Raw genomic sequence first — 25,439 nt, 5'->3', positions numbered from 1 at the left:
AGAGTTCATACATCCTTTACAAAGCCTTTGGAGCACCGATTACATGCGTCCCATTTTTTTCAGGCGTGAAGCTCCTCCATGGTGTACAGACTCTTCGTGTCCACTAAGTGAACTGTCACAGTAGGAGATCAGAGGCAGCTTGTCCACATCATCTGACATGTTTCCATTCTCTGTCTCATATTGGTCAATGCCTAAAGCAATGATTTTGTTTAAATGTCTTTCTCTTGCACATTAGTGAACACTGGCTAGGTATTTTCTTTTTGTTGGTCTCAAAGCCATGGGTCAGCTTTGCGCTGCACTTGCCTATCAAGATGGCGTGGATCACTTCCAGTTCAGACTTGTGGGAAACCTGTTGTGGGAGAGAGAAGTGCTGTAGCATTTTTCATCTACCGCACTGCACAGTAACAGTAACAGGTAGGGGAGGGACAGTACTGTCTTTCTTGATATGTCACACCAAAATGATACGATGGAACATTTGAGCAGTTTTGAAAAACCACAACCATTTGTTATATTTGCACTTTATTAACTCACACATAGACACACAGCAGCAGAGTCTGACTGCCAGTCTCTTGTCTCAGGTACAAACCACAATCCACAATCCACATGAGAATTCCCTGACTGACTGTACACTCATACAGTCTCTCAGGCTCTCAGAGGGAGCGTATGGACACATAAGCCAGCAGACATTCCCAATCAGCGCGGCTCCCCGCCACCCACTGCACCCAGGCCATGGCAGTGGTTTAATGAAGGACAGATCCCAGCCATCCCAAAACCACAAATGGCTGGAGTTGCACTCTCTGCAGAGGGGGCATCCAACTGGAACCACTGTAAGTCAAAGATATTGAAAGAGAAAGAACAAGAAGACCAGAGTGGGGAGAGCTGGGGGGCAGAATGATATTAATAGGACAGAAAGAGGAACAAAGTTTGTGCCATGTGGTCCTCATTTCACTGTAATCCGTGATCTAGCCCGGCGTTCTGCTCTCCCCTCTTCGCCCCCCGCTCTGCCTCAGTCAAGTGGTCTCTGAAACCCAAGAGGCCAGTTCGGTTCTTCCCAAACCTCGACAGCCACAGTCCCAGTGCCGCAGAAAACACATCCATCTCCTATTGATATACTGTTTGTGCTGATACTGTATATGGCACATAAATAATGTTTATAGGTGTCACGGGGTGCAGGGAAAGACCTCGGGGTGTAATGAAGCACACACACATGCATACACGCACGCACACACTCAAAATGCTGCACATAGCAAACTGTGGTCACATAATAATACAGCTGAAGACACGGGAAATGGACGATTTTATTGAAATATGTGAATGTCCGTCAGCAGTGTGTATGTGTGTGTGTGTGTGTGCGTGTGTGTGTGTTCTTGTTTTTCATACATTGTAAGGACTATTTTCCTAACACATACTACATTGTGGGGACCCACTGCTCTCCTTATGGGGCCCAAAGATAGAGTCCCATAAGAAGAAGTGCTGTTTTTGGGTTGGGGTTAGGGTGGAGAAATGAATACAAAATGAATGAAAGTTGATGCAAAGTCCTTGGGAAAGTAGGAAGACATACTATACGTGTGTGTGCGTTTGTCTTGTGGTGAAATGCAATCTCTCATGTTTCTCACGGTCTCCCACTTTTTGTTTTTAATATTGAATATTTATCATTCATACACACACTTACCTAGAAACAGAAACACCATATAATCTTTGTTTTATTAAAAAAAAATGACAACACTGAACTTAAAAACATCATATTTCATTATCAGCATACATTCATAGGCAGTATGGTCTTCTTCAGTGTCTTTACAGGTTGACAGTTTATCTCTATGATATAAACACGTTATAGGGAAGCTTGGCTTTATGGTGGTGGTACAGGAAGTCCTGACAGTGGCATTGATAACTTTATGTGTGTGTGTGTGTGCGTGTGTGTGCGTGTGTGTATGTGAGTGAGTGCAATACATATACAGAAGGTAAGTGAATATCCGTTTGAATGCTTGTTTCTGTGTGCCGAGGGTTCTATGTGCGCTTGGAGAGAAAGTGCTTCAGTCATGCTCAGAACATGCCCTCTGGATGACCCCTTTGGGTGTGAATGTGTGTGAGTGTTTGTCTTTGGAGAGTTGGCTGGTACATGCATGTTACTCATGTTTGTATGAAGCAAACCTAACAATCTGACAGATGGCAACTAACGTCAACATCACTCCAAAAGAACAAAAGGATATTCAGGAATAATAGTAGAGTCATTACAAATCTGTTCTGGTAAATGTTTAGACAGAAACTTTCAGGTGTCCTGGACAGTCATGGCTGGATGCAGGTGTTGTTCTGTGGCGTCGTTTACTGTGCATTAGAGGTGTAGCAAGACGGTCGGGTCAGAACAATGGACTACATTGCAAGAATGAGGCAAGATGTTAGCTCATTTTTAGGAAAAACTTGGAATCCCCACTCTTTTATGGGAGTTCCATCAGGCCAACTTGTGGGTTTTATTGACTTTATTATTGAAGTCAGACTCAGAAAAGAGGGAGAGCGAAAGGGGATAGTTGTAGCTCTCATGCTTGTGCAAAAGAGGACAAGAATCAGATGTTGGTTGGAGTAGCAGCCATGCTGCACAATTTTCCCAGAGTGTTTCTGACACTACTTGGTCTTTGGTAGTGCAAGTGCTAAATCAGCATTTGGTCCATCTGTCCTGCTTAATGGCCAGAGAGCACTTACTCAGGTTCACAGCCAGAGATTTTCTTACGACACTGGGCCGTGTGAACCCAACTTTGTTTTGACGCTTTCGGGTCTCTACAAAGCAGATGCCAACTTTCATCTCTTTCTTATATCTAAATATATACTAATAAAATGCTTTCTTCAATGCGTTTTTCAAAACTTTGGGCCAGCCTCGTTACTAGTCTTTGTTTTTAAATCTGTTAACAAAATGAGGCAACTCAAGAAGCATTTCTTTTCTTACTTCAAAATAAGAGTCTCAGACAAGTAGCTCAGTTTCCATTAACCATAAAATTGAACAGAACTGGGATTATGAAAGTAAATTAAAGGAAACAAACCAATAAAAAAATCCCTCATGTTTGTCAATGAAAAGTGTTTGCACCAAAATAAGTTTTTTTTCGGCTGTATCCAAATCTGTGCATTTCACAAAACTGTAAAAGAAACACTTTTTTGTATTGGTCGGATCATTCCAGTTTACACTCAGCAGTTTGTATTTTTAGCCAGTGCACAGCTGGCTCCACTAGAGCTCTCAAAGCATCACACAGTTCATTAAAAGTTGAATTTGGCATTCAAACAAGTTGAATCCATTGCTATTCTATGAAATCGCCAACTACGATTTCGCAAAACACAGCTTATGTAGAAGCTCCCAAGTATAAGAGGTTTATCGCTCCGCCTGAATAAAACATCTCCTCTGATGGCTGAATTATGAATATGCTTCTTATCAGTGTGTACATCCGTCACCATCTTAATTTTGAATCACGTATTGTGTGAGCAGACTCACTCGTGTGATTTTAATTGCATTTCCTACTTACTGGAAATAAGTGTTTTCTTACAACTATGTTTTTAAACATTAACAGAATATCAATGTTTGTGCACATTTCTAATGGAAACGAAGCCATAGGTACAGATGACCTGTCCTTAAGCTCTCATCTTCATATGCAGAAACCTGTTTTATAAACTGACACTAATCTTACCAGATGTTACAGACTTTACTCAGGCCAGAAACACTATAATGTTTTAACGTTGCAAGATTTCTTGGCATGACCTCTTGCTACACCCCTACTGTGTGTGTATGTATGTTAGATTTGTTCGATACCCATCACCTGCCAGTGCTATGAAACAAACCAGAAGGAGATGAAAGTGGCTTTTTCCTCTCCATTATCATCATTATATTCATCGTCCTCATTGGAGGAAGAACCCAGTGGGCATGTCAACGTCAAGGTATTTCAGTGGCCAGTTAGGTACTGATGCACACTGAGAAACCCACAGAAGATCCACAGTGTTTCTCTGTGTTGTGCGGGTGCGTCCTCTGACAGACTCGCCGACTCCCTTTTTTCACATCCAGCTCCCCAAATGAGTCCTGGAAGCAGCAGCAACATCATCAAGCACAGCGGGCAGGCAACCCTCCTTCTGATCCCCAACCCCACCTCCACCCTCAACTGTACAGTCGCAGTTCCAAATTTGTCACTTCTTGTCCCAACTTCTCTCCTTCTGTGTCCACCATCTGTCAATCTCCTCAGTCTCAACAAATAAGTTAGAGAATATAAAAATAAAAGGCATCAGTGACAAATCAAATGTGAGCATAAGAGAGACAGGAAGAGAATGGATGTTCTTTTTAAAAAAAAAATCTGACTCTGTTACTGGAAGTAGCCATTACTACAGCAGGATATATTTGCGTGATGACGGTTGACCTGAAAGAGTCATTGCCCATTGCTGTTTTAGGAGGGTGGGATGGTTTGAAAGCAGAAGAAGGGGGAGTTTCATAGAGCTCCTTGCTCCCTCTGGACCGTCACTGAGGAGCCGTATAGGATATTAGCTTTCCGTCCATCAACGTGGCCCTTTTTGCAGATTGCATCACCGGCAAGTGTGAATCTCCACCATTTTGCGGCACTGTTTGCATTTCACATAACAGCACCAGTGGAACTTACAACTACACCTGTCCACCACCTCCACTTCCTGCGTCTGGAAGCCTCGGCCGCAGCACATCAGCTCACAGCCGTCGATAGCCTTGGACGTTCTGTTACACTGGCGTCCCACTGTGCCCAACATACCCGGTGTACGTGGGTCATGGTCACAGAAATCCGGACTGGGCTCCAGGTAGACCAGATCTTCATCTGTGTGAGGTTTGAACTGGGAATTGCGAGGCACCAGGACTTTGGTGGATCCCACCTTGCGCTGCTCCACCTCTGTGGCCCCGTCGAATTTCTCCTTGATGATGTTGCCAACCTTGCGGAATGGTGGCATGGCTTTCCAGCAGGTCTTCACCTCACAGGAACCTGACACGCCATGGCATTTGCATTCCACTCGCATGTGGGACAAGATGGCCTGGAGAGATATCACAGCCATTGTCATTCTCTGAACACTGACACCCAACAGTTGTAGCATTATAATCACTAACAGACTGATCATCTTGCTAAAACGTAATAATGAAGATGACAGACGGTAGCAAGGAACGAACCAACAAACCTGGACCTGGCATTTGGGCTTTTCTCAAATTAAGAAGGACTTGACTGTCCTAAAAATATCCCCATCCCCGTATGGGCAACTCCAGTCCTCAAGCGCCTGTGTCCTAATCATGAAATTACTTGAATTGGATGTGTTACAGCACAGAAGCATCTAATCGTTGCAGACCCTCTAGGACTAGAGTCTCTGTCCTAAAACATAAATTAGACTGAAATTCAAGATTAAGGTCGGACTTAAATGAATGTTTAACTCAACCAACCCCATTTTTCCTCAAGTGGAAGCTTGTTTTGAAACTTTGAGGATTTTTTTGTTTGCAGAAAAGTTTCTATTGACTTGTTGCTTCCTGTGGATTTGGTACTAACTATAACTAAACAGGAGGTGAACTAGAAGTAAAATCACACCTTTTAATCTGATCATCTAAAACTCAATTAGCTCAACAATCCTGAGTCTCGATGGCAATCGAATTTAAATTAGAGCAAAGCAATGCAAGTTTGTTTGCAGATTTTAGCCACAAGGCAATTCAGTTCTCACAGAGAACTGAGCAGTGGGCTACCTTTCTCCCAGCTTCGTTGTTGTGCAGGTTCATGAGAGCGCGGCTGGAGGACTGGCCTTTACCCCTCTCTCTCACATCCACAAAAGACTGCGAGAAGGCCACTCCGTATGCGATGTTATCACTGCAGCCTGACCATTGGAAACCTTTGAAAACGCATAAAGTGGTTATTACCGTTATGACGTTGTTGGCTTTATAAGGTCAAAATGAGTTATTTAAAATGTCACATTATTTAATCTTTTTTTCAAGAGTAAATGGGCCTGGCCTTTCTGTTCCCTTTCCATGTGTGAAAGCGTTGCAGAGACCTACCCTCTGGACTGACTCCATGCACGTTGTGGTCACAGCCACATTTTTCCAGCTCTCCGCTGCTGCAGGCCCTTGTGACCGCAAATGCCACACTGGCTGCTGAGATGGCATACACAAAAGCTGCCTCACGGGTGCCTAACACACATAGGAAAACACAGACACATTTTATATAAATGAAAAGCGCTTCTTGCTCTGAATGGCGCAGCCTAAAAAAGGAACACACTCAGGATCAGAATGAAGCAAAATGCAAAGTAGTTCCTACTTTTGACCTATAATACATGAAGATTGTGAGTGATTAGAGCATAAAAGCGCTGACTGATGCTGTTAGTGTTGTTCCTTCAGGACTTGCTGCCGTGTACAACCCTACCTTGGGTCACTACTTTGCCAAACACAGGCATGGTTTCCAGAGTGGAACAGTTCCATCGACGGTTGCGAAACTGGAACTGACACTCGTCTATGGCCAACTGTGCTCCACGGCGGACCGCATCCATCACCTCCACACTGCGCTTACAGATCTGCACCTGAAGCACAAGCAGAGTGGACATGTTATGGTCATAACATGACCTAACTATTTGAACTGACTCCTTAACACTGTTGTTTGAGGTGTGGAAAAAAGAAAGTGGGAACTGTTTGAAGTTTAGTCACCAGTTCCCCTGCAGCCCTGAGCGCATAAAGAACCTCAGGTATGAAATGATCTTCAAATTTTAAGACTTTTAAGCAACTGCTAACTTTGTGAAGCAGGAAATCAACTGCTTAACTGGGACCTTATTTGTGTTGTTTTTTGTTAGTTTTTTATATATATATGTTGTTTGTCTTGTGGTGAACTTTTGTGATAAATGTATTTTTTTTATTTTGCAATACGCTCTTTTTAGACAAAAAAGCTTTTTATTATATTGTTATTATTCTCTTTTTTTGGAAGAAGCTTTGTAAGATGTGTGTATTGCATTGTAATATATTGTATTTATATTGATGCAGATGAAAACTAGCCTTTATGGCTAACTCTATTATGTAATGTGCAATGTTCCTTTTTGGAATAAATGAACAAGAACCTTACAAAACCCGTGATGTATAGTAACGAAGTAAAAACACTTCACTACTTTACTTAAGTATATTTTGGAGTACTTAATACTTTCCTTGAGTATGAACATTTTTGATAACTTTCACTTTTACTTCACTATATTTCCGAACTTAATTGCATACTTTTGCTCTGATACATTTTCAATGTGTGGTTTAGTTACTCGTTACAAAAAAGCGAGCGAGAGAAACGCTAGTTTTGACCCCACCTACTGATTGACTGCAACAAAGTCGGACACAAATGGAACCCCATACGACATGAACCACATATGCATATATGGTTCAGTTGTAAAGCAGGTTAAGTTAACTTTGTGGTATAGGTGAAGCACCTAATTTTCTTAACTAAATGATGCCTGCAGGTATATCTATTAGCAGGTTTAATTTTGCCTGCACTTGGTTGTGTACATTATTTTAAGTGTATTTGACAAGTTCACCAAAATATAAAAACTGTCATTCAAACTGCATTTGCCTTGTTTTACTTTTTACTTATACTTTTCATTACATTACTTGAGTACATCCATCTTTACAGTAATTTCCATACTTAAGTACAAGACGTTTCAGATACTTTAAGACTTTAACTCAAGTAACATTTCAGTCAGTGACTTGGACTTATACCAAAGTCATATTTTGGAGAGGTACCTATACATTTACTTGACTCTGAGATTTCAGTACTTTATACAACACTGTACAAAACTGTTGGTAACTGAGCTTCAGATGTTTCAAGCTCAGTTATCAACGAGTCATAGCAAAATAGTAACTTGCTAATGTTAGCCTAGCACTTTGACCTATAAAGTCTTAATAAAATGTCATCAGCAGGGGTGAGGTGTAACTTCTTTGAAGACTGTAGCTATCTCGAGTCAGATTGTTAATGAGTTAGTTTGACTGGTGAGTTAGGTGGTAACAAAAGGCATGAAGAAGCTTAAACATAATAATATTCTGCTCATCTTGTTATAACAGACCCTGTGACGGACTGGCCACTTGTCCACGGTATACTTTGCTTCTTATGCATTAACTACTGGAGCTCCTATGTTCTACTATGATTTATGGCATATAGAAAACGGATGACGTGACCCTAAATCATCACTGACTGTTGAAACCTCACTCTGGGCTTCAAGTAACATGGATTCTATGTCTCTCCACTCTTCCTCCAAGTTATGGAACCTTAATGTCAAAATGAAACGCATCTGAAAATAGTACTTTGGACCACTGAGCAGCAGTCCATTTCTTTTTCTACTTAACCCAGGTGAGACACTTTGGCCGTTACCTCTGGTTCAGAAGTGCTATGACTCAAGGCCTGCGACATTTGCATCCTGTGTGTAGGAGCCGTGTGTGTGTAGTGGCTCTTAATGTTACGAAGTGGCTGCGGTTGTCCCTGTCCCTGTTGCGCCTTTTCCTACTAAACTTTTTCCTACTGCTCAGCTTTCTATGAATATGCTTGGATGCAGCATTTGGGAGTGTCACAACCACTTTCCAATGTTTAACTTTTTTAAAACATTAAACTTTTCTGAGACACTATTTCACTCTATGTGTAATAAATGCATACATATTGGTTATATAAAAAAATGCTTTTTATGTACCTGTTCCTGACTTTATTTTGAATAACTTTGATGAGGTACTGGACTGGGACTTGGTATTCGCTGATACCTAGTTTTTCTTAACTCTTCTGTAGCAACAAACATCTTGATCTGGGCAGCTCTATTTGGACGACTCTATTTGACAACATCAGAGTTGTCAAATAGAACATGTTTTTTCCTAAATCTCAAAACTCACTGCTGTAACTCAGCTAAGACTTTTTTTTCCTTGCACAAGGCGAGTCCCTGTGAATTCTGCGTGTAACTCTGAAACCCTTCTCCTGTGATTACTGTCAGTCCTCCCACTGAGTGTACCTGTCTTTGGATAAGGCCTCGTAACCTTTCGCACGTCTCCTCGTCCCTGATGCTCCCCACTGATGACAGCTTGGCGAGATACCTGACGAAAGAGCACAGCAAGATGAAATCTCATCAGCACCTTTTGAAGTTCTGTTTATTGTAGGACTGTCAACAGTAACCTATTAACAAATGCAGTTATTCTGGAAAGCTTAATGCATTGAAATCACATAAAGTAGATTAATTGAATCAACTATTTTGACCTAAAAGCCTCTCCTAGGAGGGTATAGAGAAGGAGCAACGTCGACTTTTGTGTGTCAAGCCCATTATGCGTTCTTGTACTGCGGTCATCAATGCAGAGTCGCCCACACAAATGAAAATATGAGCAAGGAGAGTCTAAGTGGTGTGCTGAGCAGCAAATTTTGTTTTAAAACACCCTGATGGATGTTTGGATAAAACCGAGGTAGTCTGTAGATCCTGAAATGATGAGATATCCTTCCATCACAGAACAAGCAGTTTGCAAATTAACATTTAGCACAAAATGATTTGCTTTAACCTTCCTGAATCTTCAAAAATTTTGATCATCTTTCGAACACACGCGTATTTACAATTTAGCATAGTGATTAATCTGATAAAAATATTTTTAATAGTAACATAGTAGAAAAAAGAACAGTCTGATCGCAGTAGCTGGAACTACTGGTGACATATATCAAATGACATATTTGATATATGTCACTAAATATTTCCCACTTTGCCTGGAGGTTTCCTGGTCAAAGTGGGAGACGCCACTGAGAGTGATAGGGAACAAAACCGCTAAGAATTAGACTGATAAAAAGGTGACGTCTAACCAACTGGACGTTGTGATGCTGAACAAAGCAGAAATGAGGACAGTAGTGATAGATGCAAAAGAAGGAACACAAGCAGCTTGAGTAATTCCAAGGTCTCAAAGAGGAAACAGAGACGTTGTGGAGAGGCAGGGCGTCAGCAGGGCCTCAGCTGGAGCAGCAACTCCCAATCTGGGGGAGTAGAGACAGATTCCAAGAACAAACCGCTGGGATCTCGGTCTAGAAGACAAGGCTAGCTTTTGTGCTGATATGGGAATGTTTTGGATGGATGTCTGCTTGAGAGGAAGTAAAGTGGCTTATCACACACATCACCTACAGGCCAGACAGGTCAGATATGCTGCTAACGGACACACTCACACACAATAGAAGAAGATGTGTGAGAAAATGACACTAGTCAGAATATTCTGATCCTCCCACCTTCACCTCAGACTCATATCTGAAGTAACAGCTGCACCTTACAGAAACAGGCCTCAGATTATGTAGCGTCTGCACTGCTCCATGAACAGCAACGGCCTTTAAACAGGTGTTGAGTCAAGAAGTTATTTTACTAAAACAAAAGAATATAATCAATCCAAATTTTCAACAAGGATTTGATTGCCATTTTTCTCAAGATAAACACCTGTGCTCTTAAAGAGCCCACTTCACAAGGGGCTGGATTGTAGTTGATGCAGCCACACGCTGCCACGCTATAGCTCTATTGATGGTTCATTCTTCTGAAGGGGGACTGAAAGTGCTTCATTGTACGTCTGAATGTTAAAAACAGAGTTGTTTACATTAACAGAAGGAGCAAATAAACAGCTTACATTTTTCTTGTAGATAAAAATCTGAAAAGTGTGCTCTGCGTATATATTTAACCTCCACGAGTCAGTGTTATCGTAGCATACAATGGTCCTTTTGCTACAGTTACAGCTGCAACTCTTGAGGTACAGTGTCTCTACAAACTGGTCTTGAAAAGACTGAAAGTTCTGCTTGTTTTTCTTCACTATGCCAAACTTTTCTGTATGTGTGAACATCAATTTTCAAGTCTTGCCACATATTCTCAACTGGATTTAGGCCTGGACTTTGACTGGACATGAATATGCTGTGGTCTAAACTGGTTTAGGGTTGTTGTCCGGGTTCGGTCCCAACCCAAAAAAAAAAGCACACACACAACCCCAGGGCTCACTCTATCTGCACAAATAGCAAAGAAAAATTAAGTTTACATGTCACAGTGTTTGACAAGACGTATCTTTAAAGTCTTCAAGCTTTCCTTTTGTTATATAAGTCAGTTTTTCCATGTTGTTGCTCAATAGTTTGATCCAGTGGTTCCCAAACTACGGCCCGCGGGCTGGATATGGCCCACCTCCACATTTGGTCCGGCTCCCTGAACAATAAAAGAGAGCATTCAGATTTTTTTCCATATACCGTATTTTCCGGACGGTAAGCTACTACTTTTTTCCTCAGCTTTGAACCATGTGGCTTACATGTGGATTTTCCTTCAACCACCAGGGGGCTCTTTAGCAGGAAGTGAATCACTGGAAGTCAAAATTGGAAATAAAAGAAGAAAGCGCCCATTAAAACGGAATTAGGTTTTAATAGGGAATTGAAATCTGAGAATAATGTTGTTGATCAGTTAAATAGCATTGAGGGGAAAAAGAAGATTTTTCATTTTTTAAATAATACTGGGATCATTATGAGAATTTGAGGTATAGATATTAGGATCCAGTAGATGGCAGTAGTGCAACAATAATGGATGCAAGCTGCTGTTGAAATCTATAGAAGAAGAATTCCATTTTCATTTAGCACATGCTAGTAGCAACACGAAGAATCAGCACTTTTACTGTTACAGTTACCGTTTGGAAACTACCGTAATCAGTTCAGTTAAATCTAAACTTGGCAACTTTTTCTTTGTTAACCATAATAAATGTGATATTCAATTGATCTGTAACGACTCAAATTTTTGCTGTCCGCAAAAATTTGCGGACAGCAAAAATTAGATGCTGCTAATTCTGATGCTGCTGCATCACTGTGGAAAACCTGGAGCGGCAGAGAAACCTGCGGCTTATAGTCAGGAAAATACGGTATTTATTTCATAAATAGTATTATTTCCTGGATTTTTTCTGTGAAGAACCCAGAGTGCGTTATTTGATTGTGCTTTCTGGAAAACAATAATTTTTTTTTACATTTAGGCACTCCTGCAATCGTCACACTTTTTCTGTTACAAACTGACTCCGGCCCCCGACCAGAGAAGGGAAAAGTTATGTGGCCCTCACAGGAAAAAGTTTGGGGACCCCTGGTTTGATCCATTCATTTATCTTTGGTCTTTCTGTGTTCCTCCATTTCAGAGCAATCAAATGTGCACAAAACAACAGTTGTTTTATTTTTAACATGTAACATTGCTTAATGCACTTTTGAATTTGAATTGATTTGAAAAGCAGGAAATGGACTAAAGTGCATGGCATTCTGGGTAAATACGTCCAAAACAAACGCGCAAGCCTTCTGCCAGGAGGAGAAATGGCTCGTTGTCTTTTGCCGAAGACAAAAGTGAAATCCTGATTTTTCAGACTGGAGTCAGAAACGCTCAATTTTGACCCCAATCCATTTTTGTTTACATTTTGTTAAAAAGACAGTTGTCCGTGTCTTCTTCAGAAGTTTTTGTGTTATTTCCTTTAGTGGTTCTTGGTGCAGAGCGCCCTCACAGGCAAGGAGGAATAGGTATTTCAAAGGATTTGGTTTATTTGACACAGTTCAGTGTGAAAGAGAACCACAGGAGCTGAAAATGTAATCAATGTTGCAATTTAAGCCTGCTGGTCTACCAGGTGTGCAAACACCCTCAGACTGTTCCACAGTAACTGCTGCTGACACTCTGTTTGTTTGAGGTTATGTAAAGTGAGTTCCACAAGGTATAGAAAGAACAAAGTTGTAAATCAAAATGCATGTTGTGAAAAAGCAAGACAATTGAGGTTTTGGACCATTATTCTTTACAGACACGGATCTGCTTAGCGTTTCTCCAACTTGTTTTATGAGTTTGAGGTTATGAGTTTCCAAGACCACACATACCTCCGTAAATCCCTGTTTGTCCATTTAAATCAAGGCATGGCACCCAACCAGACTGAAGAGGCCTTTCTGTCTGTCAGTCTGTTTGCACAAGTCAAATAGAATCCAAAGTCTTTTTGGTATAAAACACATCCAAATGTGTTTTATACCATGTAATGTAATCAATACTTCAAAGCGAATGACAAACATAATAATTATTATTATGTTTGAAGGTAACCTAACTTCTTAAAACTGTTGAGTTTAGGGGAGAATTTTTACATCAAACTTTTCCATAATTTTCTCTCTTTTTTTAACCACTGTATTGTAATGGAGATTCCTCCTATGGGTACCAACACCCTTCTTCTCTCACCCTCACAGTGTTTCAGATAGCCCCCCTCCCCCCCACCTCTTTCTTTGTCTCTTTGAAGGTCTTGTTTTCTCTTCTCGTCCAGACAGAGTCCGTATTAAACACTCATCACTGTGATAACCTTGTTCTCTGCCACTCCACCACATCTCAGCCACCTTGGCTCGGCTCTTCCCTCGAAGCTGACCTCACCATCTCAGAACGTTCAAACTACACCAGCTTCTTGCCTGCAGCATTTTTCAGGATTCCATCTCACGTGAATGATGTAAAGTTTGGAGAAAATATGCGACATGACCATTCAGACTGCAGACGCCTTGAAAACAACTGGATACATATCCGATTTCCACATATAGACAGAAGTGGCTCAGATTTGATTTTTTTGGGGAGGAGGGGTTTGGTATGAGATGGATAATCTGTGAAAAAAATTGAGCTCTTCTGCTTTCCTCCAGTGCTAACTAAAAGCAATCAATCAGAGCTAGCAGGAGGGTCTTAGCGCTGCCAATCACCATTGCATGCACCTCTTCTTCCTTACAGCTGAGCCTGTTGGGAATGCTAAAGCTAGTTAGCATGGTGGTGGATAAACAGTTTTCCTGTAACAGAAGCATGTTGAACAGCGAATACGTAAGGTAGACTGACAGCAATAAGCCTCTCCCCCTGGCTCCTGATTGTTTGTTGTTTTTGGTGCATTTCTGCAGACGGCAATAGCAGCTCAGGAGAGGAGGTGGAGGAGATTGAGCTTTTCACAGATTATCTGTCTCATACAGTCATGACACAGTGACAGTTTTAACAAATATGTAAAAAGCCATATATTTTTTAAGAATTACATACTGCAGCTTAAAGGTTCTAGTCATGGGGTGGAGCCATTGGGATGAGGATAAAGAAAGAGGAGAGTGAGGAAAACGTGTCCAAATGAACAAAAGTTCATTTGGACAAACCGTCTTTCATCATGTGGAAAAAAACATTTAGTTGGACGGCTTTGTTTGCTAAAGTCAATCAACTTCATGCTGCAGCTGCCTGATGAATGTGGTGACTAATTCATCTGACAAACAAACTTTTATCAAAGGCCTGAGTGCAGCTGAATAAGTCTGGCTTCTAGAAACTGAAACTGGGAAGTTAAAGGTCCGACCTCCGGTTCCTGTCATCAGAGGTACACAGACACAGAACTTCAGCAGCTTCAGGACATCACATCAGTACAAATGCTCTTTTCTGCAACCGCATTATGAAACATATTAGTGCCACAAGTCATCAACTACGAAAAATTTCAATCACTAAAACTCATTAATGAACACTTCTGTAAATTAAATTGGAGGAATTGTAAACTGTTGTTGCCGGGGGGGGTTTGACCTGTGTTTCTCTTTCTATCCATATTGGATCTGGTCCAAACCCAAACTGCTGCAGCTGCTCTGATTCGCTCCAGCGCGGTTTCATGACATTCATCAAAGCCATGTGTGATGCTTGATGCCTGTTTGTTCTGCCGCCTTGGATAGGGAGACACTGTTGAGGTACAGATGCAAATTTCTCAGTGCCTAACAATTCGATTCAGAATTTTAGGGCTATGATCAAATTCAGAAACAACTTTCCAATTCAAAGGACCAAGAGGTTCTGTTTAAATTATGTGACTGACAAGAGGAAAAGAAGACATTGTAAACAAATAGATCATTTATTTAAAACAAATCCAGACTGTGTCAAATTCCATCAGTTTAGATTCCCTCATCAAAAACATGCCTGGAGTATTGCTCTGAATCTCCATAGCAACCACTAAGTTGTGCAAAACGTCTGCGTGGACCTAGCACCACCTCACAGAACAGCCTTCCTCCAAGACTTCCCCACTCAGCTCCTTCTGACTAGCCAGCAGCAATTAGCAAACACCTGGTGGAACTGCAGTTTTGTTAAGCTCATTATAGGAGCTTCTTCTCAGTGAAACGCTGGTACAAACATTCCTAAATGATTAACAGAGGAGCCGTGATGTAATGACTTACTGAAGGCGGAACTTCAGAAAGAGCAGGAGTTTTTAAAGTGACAGAGACCCAATTTCAACGGGTTACATTACAAAGTAAAAAAATTCTTTAAGTCATTGTTGACACACACACACACACATATATATATATATATATATATATATATATATATATATATATATATATGCCTGTTTATAACAACTGAAGGAAACATAGTTAATTGGTGTTGTGCCATAAAATGGCACCATGTATCTGGAAAACACATAATACTGCCCCTGTAAATTACTACGTTAGGTTAGCTTAGCTTACTGGCTTTTTCTTAACATACTCAAAATTAGGGCTGTAATGATTCCTTAATGTTTCGAGTACCTTGATTACTAGGATTCCTCGAGAAAATGTATCTACCTCGAAGCCTCATTAAATTATGTTTTATTATTTATCACACTGTGTTGAGACCGAGTCATCATTTGCATTGAGCAGGGCTCTCTCTTAGGCCTATGAGTTGTTGCTAAGTCCTAAGTGCTAGCAGCCTAATGGGCAATTTTCAAATTTTGTCTGGGAGAATTTTATTGACTTATGATAACATCCAGGTTTTTATCGTGTTTGGGGGACCAATAAGCATCCTGAAATTGACTGGAGTACGGCAGCCTTTCTCCTCCCAGAGATGCTGCCTCATGGCGGTGAAGACCACGGGGGAGAATTTATACATGTGAGCAGATAGACTGAACACAGCGGGCGGCTGTTCTGTAGTTGGTGCTTAATGTAAGTGTAGTGATACGGATGAACTGGAAAATAAATTTCATGTCATTCCAACAAATTTGTGACAGAGCAGATTGTGGCGGTACGTAGCTGGTAGATGTCTCTGTGTGTGACGAAGGTGTCAAATCCCGTTGCTAACATGAACACAAAATCTATGACATTTTTTATAAACGTATTTGTGAGCCTGCCTCTTTATTGAATTGAATATAATTTCAGATTTTTGTATAACCTTTCTTCAGGTTAACTTAGAAAGTGAGCTATTACGGTTACAGTTTAATTTTCTAAACTACAGAACAGTTATTGTTAGGGAAGCTCAACTGTGAAAAATTGGACTGATGTTGATATCCAACAGTAACACTGCTGTTATGTTAGATTTACCAATAGTTTATTTGATAATTCTTTTTATACGATTACTTGTTTAATCGTAAGAATAATCAATAGATTACCAAAATATTAGTTTACAACAGCCCTACTAAAAATACCTATGGCGCGTCAGATGAGGTGATATGCAGCACATTCACAAACAGAAGTGGCGAAGACATACAACTTAAACACATTTTAAAATTGGTTTTTGAGCATTTTGAATCAATTCAGAATACTCAGGAGTGGGAAATGTGATTTTTTTTCACTACTTCTACTTTTGGGTAAGACCATCACAAAGTGAGAACAATAAGCAGGGAAGACAGGAGCTTCTGACAGGAAGCACTCAGAACGCCATCATACTGGCCCGACATTCACCTTGGAACCATTTAATAAACATTGGATAAGCTAGTGTTCAGGTAATTTTCTGGATATGTCTTCATGTGTGTGTGTGTGTGTGTGCGCGTGCGTGTCCGTGCGTGCTTGCGTGCGTGAGTGTGTGGGAAAAGTTGAGCATAGGCCTGGGGCGGGTGTCTCACTTTATCTTTTCATACTGCTGTGTGCACCCTTCGTTTCCCAGAGACGAGGTTAACAAAACACCTCTGCAGGGGAGTCAACTCATGGAAGGACAAACACACACATACACGCACACACACACGCACACACGCACACACACACACACACACACACTCACACCATGATCCCTCCTCTCATCCTGGCTCTCCCTCTTCTCTGTCTGTCTCCTTGGCTCCTGGTGGTTTGCGTCCTTAAATCCTGGGGGCCTAAGCCCGCTAGAGGCCTGTGATTCATAGTGCAACACAAACACACTGCAGCCTACGAACGCACCCCGATCCAGGTGGAACGCTCCATCGCTCTCATCCAGCCCCCACGTGGACCCTCTGTCTGCTTCAGAGAACCATAACAACAGATCATTCCAAGCAGCATGCAAACAAAAACATTTTGTATCTAATATAATAGAAAAGTGATATCCATTACTAACTTTTACCCTCTCATTGCAGCATCCTTATTTTTAAGTGGGGCTAATATAAATTCATGATTTGCAAGGAATATTTTTTTTTATCTCAATTTTGAATCCAAGTACAAACAATCCCAATTAAGTTAAGTTATTTTTAATCAAATCCCAAGAAAACCACATATAGTTGAATCAATTTCGCTGTTGTTTGGATGAATTACACAGAGAGGAAGCCTCACTTTTTTCAGTTTCCTGGCACAAACTCCTCCTTCCAGTAGGTGGCAGTAGTGGCCCCTAAGATTTACTGGTAAAAAAAACAGGATGTTTGGACAACAAGCTTATAATATGAAAACCTACGCTGCAGGAAGATGAAATCCAATCTGTACCCAGCATTCCTAAAACACTAATCAGTCAGTAAAATATATTAATATAGCACCCATAACAGAACCTTCACAAAAACACAAACATAAAATCAGCTAACCCTCGTTAGCAACGACTGCTGTCATGCACTGTGTTTTTAACTTCCCTATAGAGGAGTTTCAGCCACTCACCTCGTTTAAGATCACTGTAGCATTTCAGTCAAATAGAAGTCTGAGATTAAAGAAGGTCCAATTCAAAACCTCTGCTTTTAATTTTCAGTAATTCAGATGGACTTGCCGGTGGGCTTTAGATCAATGATTTTCCGCGTCACCCAAGCCCACTTGTGCTCAAAGTCAGAAACTTTTGCTAAGATTGTATTTTGAATTTTGCCATTTCCACTGACCTTTTCTAATGTTACACTTCAAAAAGCGCAAAAAATTGAGAAAAAGATTGTTAAAAAATAAGATTTAGGTTCCTGAACCAGTTCTTTGTCATTTCTAAAATGTTATTATTAAGAGCAGAACTAAAACTAAGGGACAGTATTGTGTATTTTTCAGTCACATAGTGCAATTTTATAGCACAATCAAGTAACTGTTACCTTCAGTTATGAAAATGTATTAAATGTGACTTAAAAGAAATCTGGCTTGGGGTGCTGTGGTGGCGCAGGGGCAAAGCACAGCCTATGTATTGAGACCTCAGTCATCAGACCAGTGGTCACAGGTTCAATTCCCAGCCTGGTGACATTTGCCACACATCTTCCCCCTGTCTCATAACCCTCTTTTCTGTCAAATTACTTTCAAATAAAGGCCACTAGAGCCAACAAAACCTTTGAAAAAGAAATTGGGCCTCTGTCTCTTTAAGAAACTCCTGCTCTTTCTGAATCTCTGCCTTCAGGAAGTCATGACAACATGGCTCCTCTTAACCCTTTAACAACATTTTTACCAGCGTTTCACTGAGAAGCTCCTATAATGAGCTCAGCAAATACACAGATCCATCAGGTGTTTGCTAAAACTTGATGGAACACCAGCAAATCTTGAAGCTGTAAACTCAATTCAATTCAAAGTAGAAAATATCATTAACAAATAAACATGATACATTTGTTAGTGCTTGCATTTTTATCCAAAACTATGGATTATTGTAAGAAAAGCCTAATTAAATATTTAAAAAAACTTCACTTCCTTTCCCTATGCAGTTAGTTATAAGTCTGTTGATTTTTCTACAATACGGATATAAAGTTGAGCCCTTCTTCAGGCCTTTCCTCACATTTTTGGGTGCACAACTATAAATCAGTGCCGATAGACTCTCCAAATCAAAGCCTTAAATCTCAGCGACTTCTCTAGTGTTACCACGAAGCTGCTGGCTGTTTGTATGATTAATGTTCTGCTTGCTGATATCTTGCTTGGCTTCCAGTTGTGCTGTTCTCAGTTGTCAGGTGATAGAACCGGTTCAGAACCATTTTAGAACAGAACTCTGCTCTAAGCATCTCCACAACTGTTTCCCTGATGTTCTATAAGAAAAGTCTCACAACTAGATTTATGTTCTCTTCTAACTAATTAGATCCATTCTGAAGCAGCTTGATTTTAATTTAGGGCATCAGATAAATAAAAATGTTTGTCACACTTTTTAGATTTTTAAAAATTTTAACCCCTTTTCCTTCCACTTCGTAATTCTGCACTGCGTTGCGTTGTCTGGTTTCATTAAAACTACATTGATGAAGTACTTTGCAAGGCCCTGATGAAGTAGAAGAAGGAGATGATGAATAACTAAACAACCAGGTCAATTTTCATAAATGATTAAGAAAAAAAAGTGCATCCTCGCGACAGGAAGCTTCCGCACGGAAAACGCTGCAGTAAGTCTGTCAGGCCAATCGGTGGCGCTGTGACAGCGCCATCAAACAATGCAACAAGCACTGAATGGTGCCATGTTTGCTTTTTGTGAGAGTGAGACAGAGCTAGGAGGTCACGATTTTAAAAAGACTGTACAGAAACATGAACTTTGACATTTTTCCCTGCGGTTTAAAAAATTACTGCTTCATGGTCTCCAGAACACTGGATCAATGCAGACGTTCAGGCTAAACAGCAAAATACTTTTATACACCTAAAATAACTCTCACATGAACCGCATAAGATTAATAATTTTTTTTTTTTAAAGTAAAAAAAAAAAACCTTTAAAGGGATCTACTACGCAAACATAAAAATCACTTTTTGGACGTTTTTGTTCTTCCAATTGGGTCTCTGCTGCTTCTAGAAACAGTCCATGCGCTAATAAATCCCAATCATGTAATGGTTTTTGATGTGTATGAAGTGTGTGTGTGTTCACTTTGACTTGGGGGCGTGGCCAGCAGTAGCTTATTTGCATAAAAGTGATGTTACCTTGAAACAGCTCATATTAAAAGCGGCTCAAAATAGAAAGAACAGAGCAGGTGAAACCTCATTATCGGAGAACGATTTTGTGCAAAAAATGTAATGAACATGTTTTGTATAGACCACAGTCCTTTCATAGCTTGTTTAAAAGAAAGCATAATGGGTCTCCTTTAATGTTTTCTTTGATGTGAATTTCCATCCATCCATCCATCCATTTTCTAACACCCTTGTCCCTTAGTGGGGTCGGGAGGGTTGCTGGTGCCCATCTCCAGCTAACGTTCCGGGTGAGAGGCGGGGTACATCCTGGACAAGTCGCCAGTCTGTCGCAGGGCAACACAGAGACACACACACACACACACACACACACACACACACACACACACACACTCACAGGAAGAATTTAGACAGACCAATTAACCTGACAGTCATGTTTTTGGACTGTGGGAGGAAACAGGAGTACCCGGAGAAAACCCACCATGCACAGGGAGAACATGCAAACTCCATGCAGAAAGACCGGGGCCGGGAATCGAACCTTCTTGCTGCAAGGCAACAGCTCTACCAACTGCGCCACTGTGCAGCCCTGATGTGAATTTGTGCTGGCAAATTAATAGACAAGTTTCAGATTCAGATGTTTCCTACATTTCTTAAAACTTCTATGATTTCCTGGATTTTTTATTTATTCATTTCCCCTTTTTTCAATTTTCTTTAAAATTATTTTTTTACAAGTCTGAAAACAGGAGCAAATAGAAATCATCACAGAAGGCTCTGTTAAAGGCCGCTTCACCGTGTTGGACCTGGACAAACCTCTTCAGAAAACAGGACATGAATCTGTATGCTGCTGCACACCTCCATCCTTTATAAATGTGTATTTATGTGAAAATATCCTCGTGTTTACCCCGCTGGCTCTGAGCACACACTGATGCTTCACAGGAACAGATGTATATATAGCAAACGCAGGGACGAACTGGAAGAACAGCTTCTTCTGGGCTGAGGCAGAAAACCCAAGATTTAGAGTCTCTGAACAGATTTTAGTGAAATAAATTAAGCTGAATGAAGCCTTCACATGAAGCTCCTCTGGCAGATTTAAAACGCAAATGACCTGAATTAACCCCCCATGTCTTCCTCCGCAGAGAAAACACAGCATGTACAGCAGATTGTGGCCTGTAGAAGGCGCTGTTCTCTCATTTTGATCCCGGCCATCATGCTGTAGGTGGCTTCAGATAAAACAAGCTCTCGTTATGTTCATCACACTGTCTTTAAACTGTTTTACATAAAACTACATGAGAAAATTCAGAATTAAAACATATTTCCAAGTGTTTTTTTAAATTAATTAAACAACGGAATGGGAAGCATCACTTTGAAGTGTAAAATTGGTGCTATAAATACAAATCCTTTGGAGGGAATCAAAAGATTCATCTATTCAAAAATAAATGTCATTATTTTTCTATCAAAAACAATATGGAAGACAGGTCACACCACAACAGTATTTCTTGTTTTCAAGAAATTTCATTTTTAGGACATACGAAAATATTAAAATGTAAAATGTTTGTAGAGAGACCTTTTTTTTAAAATGACTGATTTATTTGTCCAGCTATACATTTTATATTTCTATGTTTATTTATATATCTTTTTAAAAGGACAGAGTTATGCTGCCAGTTTTTAGTGTCAAATAATTGTAAAGATTAGACCAGTTTATGCTGATTTTAACCAGTTCTGATTTCTAGGGGTTCTGACAAAATGGGCCCAATTTGATGCTGTTTGGGAGATCGGCGACCGGCTAAAAGTTATACCAGAGTTCAAGGGATTTTATCCACTGATCTTATTAAACGTCTGAAAATCATCCACTGTCCTCTTTTGATCTGCAGTGAGGCTCACCAGGCCACATATAAATGATCAGCAATCAGGTAATATAAGCTTTTTCTCTGATGAGTCATACAATTTTGACAAAATCTGCAAGACTGTGCAAAAAACGTCCAAGAGCTTTTGACTAACCCTAATCCTAAACCTAACCCTATAGCAGTAAAGCAACTCGGCGTTCGTTGGTGCTCCACAGCCCAGTGATTATTTACAGTAGAAAAATAGACACAGTTTGATGGAATCAGCATTTTGATTCCTCTTACAGTTTCTATCTACAAACTTTTTGTCCTGTGGGTCAGAACTGGCTGATTTAACCTGCCGGTGGTAACAGAATGTATTAAATTGAAGATGCGAAAATTTGTTTACTATAATTTTTGTTTTATAGTTGCTCAACAATATATATTTCATATTATATTTTCCTGAAATCTAAATCTCATTATCTGAAATATAAAAAGGACTTCAGACTGTTCCCTTATTTAAAAAAAAACAACAATTTCCACATTTTTGAGTCATAAATTGTTTCCTGTGTTGTTGACCATTTACTTATTTTATTTTTCTATTTCTGAGTTGGGCTGAAACAAATCCTTTAAAAGGTGCTTAGTTGAAACATCACAGACCCTATTTACAATGTTTGCAAATAAGTTCCACTTGCTGCTGAAAATTTCTAGTTTGCCATTTTGTTATTTTTTACAGTTGTACCTAATATTTTATTCCATCACGACAACTACGTCCATTTTTCTTTTTACGGTTAATGTATCCATGGTGATCTAAATGATAAAGCTAAGGCTAATTTTCCAGCTAACTTTAATATCAGGGCAGTTTTTGAAAAGAACGTCAGAGCATATTTCACCATACGGAACAAAGCATGGGCACCACATGAGCAGTTGGAAACAGGTTGAAGTTAACAATTTTTCCCAACATAAACAACCTGCAGTCAAAGGAAAATGTGACTAATTTATAAAATCTGCAGTCTGACAGTTGTTAGAGCCAAAGAAGAAGAACAGGTTCAACGCTAACGTGAAACAGAGGATGAGAATTTATCATGAGAAAGAAATGTCTTGTACTGTGCCTCGCAAACTATTCACACTCTGTGAACGTTTTCATATGTTGATGATTTTTAAAACACCAAAAAAAAACAGAAAGTGTCATTCAGCCCGTTGAGTAGAGCCATGTTTTAGGGTTTGTCTCCATCTTTGCACATCAAGAGATTGAAATTCTTGCCCGTTTTTATGGAAAAGTGACTGAAACTCAGTCAAAACGGTTGAAAAGTAAAAACCAGATTTGTGTTGTTGCCAGTTTTCAAGTGGATTTAAGCGTACACTTTGACTGGGCCATTCTAACATCTGGATATGCTTCCATCCCAGAATGTTTAGGCCTGTCCAACTGGAATGTAAGCCTCAGTTGTTTTTCAGGTTTTCTCCAATTTTTTCCCTGGAATTAGCTCTATATATATTATAATCAACCCTTTGGATGGTGAACAGCATTAACATGTAGGTGAAAAATGTACGTTTTGTTAAATCTGATTAGACTATCTTCTTTCTTTTTTCTGGTTGTCTAAAATTACAAACAAGACATTTCTATTGGATTTTTTCAACTATGACTTTATTCTCGTTTCTCTTCCATAATTTTCAATTGGAGACCAATCGGTTCGATTGATTTCCAATTGAAAATTCAACATGATCCATGCTCCCTGCTCCACAAACCCACCGTTCCTGATGGTTTTAGATTTTCTACCAAAATAATTGTTCTCAAATTGTGCATCCTTTCAATGCCACTTCATCAAATTATTACTTTCACATAATATCCCCAAAAACATACATTGAAGTTTGGGATTTTAACATGTTCAGGATGAGAATACTTCTGTTTTTTGTTTTATAATATAAATCTCTACCATGTTTTAAAAAAGTCCTGTGTTAAACCCAGAATCGGGTCACAGATGTGTCCTTGTTGCTCTGTGTTGTTCTTTCTCAGAGCTTCTCCCCATCGTCCTCTGTCATTGTTTTGACTGCTGATAGTCTGTGAGCTCAAAAGCCGGTCCTGCTGTGCTCCTCTTCAAATCTGAGAGTGTGACAAAGAGGCTGAATGGATGGCATATTTTGCACCAAGGAGGACTTGAACGGAGAAGATAAGAAAGGAGTTATCTGCTGGACGACTGCATGTCGTCCAAAAAACCTCGGTTGGATGAAACCGTCCCGACAAGAACGTAAAGCCAGAACTCCTTCATCTGCTGGAGCTTCACTGTTCGGCTGAAGAAGTCTCTCGTGATTTACAAATAGTTTCACTCTTTATTTTTTTTTAATGATTCAAAATAAGCTTCCTAAGTTGAAAACACAACTGCAAAAAAAAACTGAATATGTTTAAAAAAAAAAAGGTAAATGAAAACCCGCCCCCAAAAAAAGTGAGGTAACAATGACATCCAGTCCCCAGTTTTGGATTTAAAGAGCTTTGGTTCTCACAATAGGTAGGTGTGTGGGTCTTTGTATTGCGGGCTGGGTGGGTCAGATCTTCAGTCATAATACTCAAAATGGCCTTGTGACTACATGTGGGAGGGAGGCGGCACCAGAAGGAAAGATAACACCGAGGACAGGATGTGAGAAAAAGAATGGTAACGATAAAGAAGTTTGCTTGAAAAGAAAAGGAGGTGGAAATTCTGAAGGGTAAAAGGTGAAACAAAATCAAAAGTTCCCTTAACGTTACTGCATCATCATGCTCAAAGTGTGTGCGCGTGTGTGTGTATGAGTAGATGTGCCCACGAGTGTCTGGGTGTATTTATATGCTGCCGGCTCCACTAGAGCTTATTTGCCCCTAAAAATAACACACACAGCCAACACCGCAACCCTCACACACACACAAACACATACGCATACACTCCAAAACTCACTTTAACACACATTTGCGGAGAGACGCTGTAAAAGTCCCAGAGTTATCTCCACGCCCGGTGCCAGTGCCACGGCCCCAGCAGGCTGGGAGCCAACCAGTAGCTGGTTGTGCGTGTTTGCCTGTATAACGTTCCGATCTGCGTACCATAGCTGTGAACAGCTGATTGGTTCTAAATGCAGGACCTGGCAGAAGATTCCTGCGCTTCCTCTATCCGAGGTCGGGAGTGAGCGTAAACGAAGGTGAACGTCACAGCGGCCAATCACAGAGAGCTGGACCGCATTAATCAGAATGGGATTCTGTTGTTTCTAGTACTTGAGAGTTACGACTTTACGGGGTGAACTTTGACTAGGCCAGCAGTGGCTTCAACTGAACTACTAGCACTGGCAAAGTTAAACCAGAAAGTTCTATCACCCCATGACACCATCCAAATGTTGTGATACGTCAATGGGACAGATGCCATATTCATATTTTCAGCATACTGTACTAGTGATTCACTTTATTGTTTATGATTGGATCATATGTAGAGAGTTGTTGTAGGCAACCAGGAAAACCTGCAGTTGGAGTTTTAGCAGAATGGATTCACACACAATTATTGTGATGCTGACGTGCGCACGTCCCAAAGCAACACAAACAACAATGCACGCACACACACACACACACACACGCACACACACACACACACACGCACACACACACACGCACACAGAATCATACCAGTCAGAGTAATCATGTAACCTAACAGTCATGTTTTAG

The 25,439-nt window shown here is 40.3% G+C and overlaps 1 protein-coding gene across 1 annotated transcript in view; it reads right to left on the bottom strand.

Annotated features, from left to right (window-relative positions):
* Positions 1-1,685: 1,685 nt before the first annotated feature.
* wnt4 (wingless-type MMTV integration site family, member 4) overlaps positions 1,686-25,439 on the bottom strand; it is a 34,734-nt gene continuing 10,980 nt past the window's right edge. Inside the window, exons 2-6 of the mRNA XM_008410226.3 lie at positions 8,974-9,055; positions 6,381-6,534; positions 6,017-6,148; positions 5,711-5,853; positions 1,686-5,019 (exon numbers count right to left, since the gene is read on the bottom strand). Coding sequence (XP_008408448.1) covers positions 4,549-5,019; positions 5,711-5,853; positions 6,017-6,148; positions 6,381-6,534; positions 8,974-9,055 — 982 coding nt within the window. The 3' untranslated portion in view covers positions 1,686-4,548. The remainder of the gene's footprint in view (positions 5,020-5,710; positions 5,854-6,016; positions 6,149-6,380; positions 6,535-8,973; positions 9,056-25,439) is intronic.

This window comes from Poecilia reticulata, chromosome 5 (assembly GCF_904066995.2).
Source record: "Poecilia reticulata chromosome 5, P_reticulata-male-v2, whole genome shotgun sequence".
Classification (NCBI taxonomy): Eukaryota; Metazoa; Chordata; class Actinopteri; order Cyprinodontiformes; family Poeciliidae; genus Poecilia; species Poecilia reticulata.
Note: the sequence above shows the minus strand (reverse complement) of the source record. Positions and strands in the feature narration are given on the sequence as shown.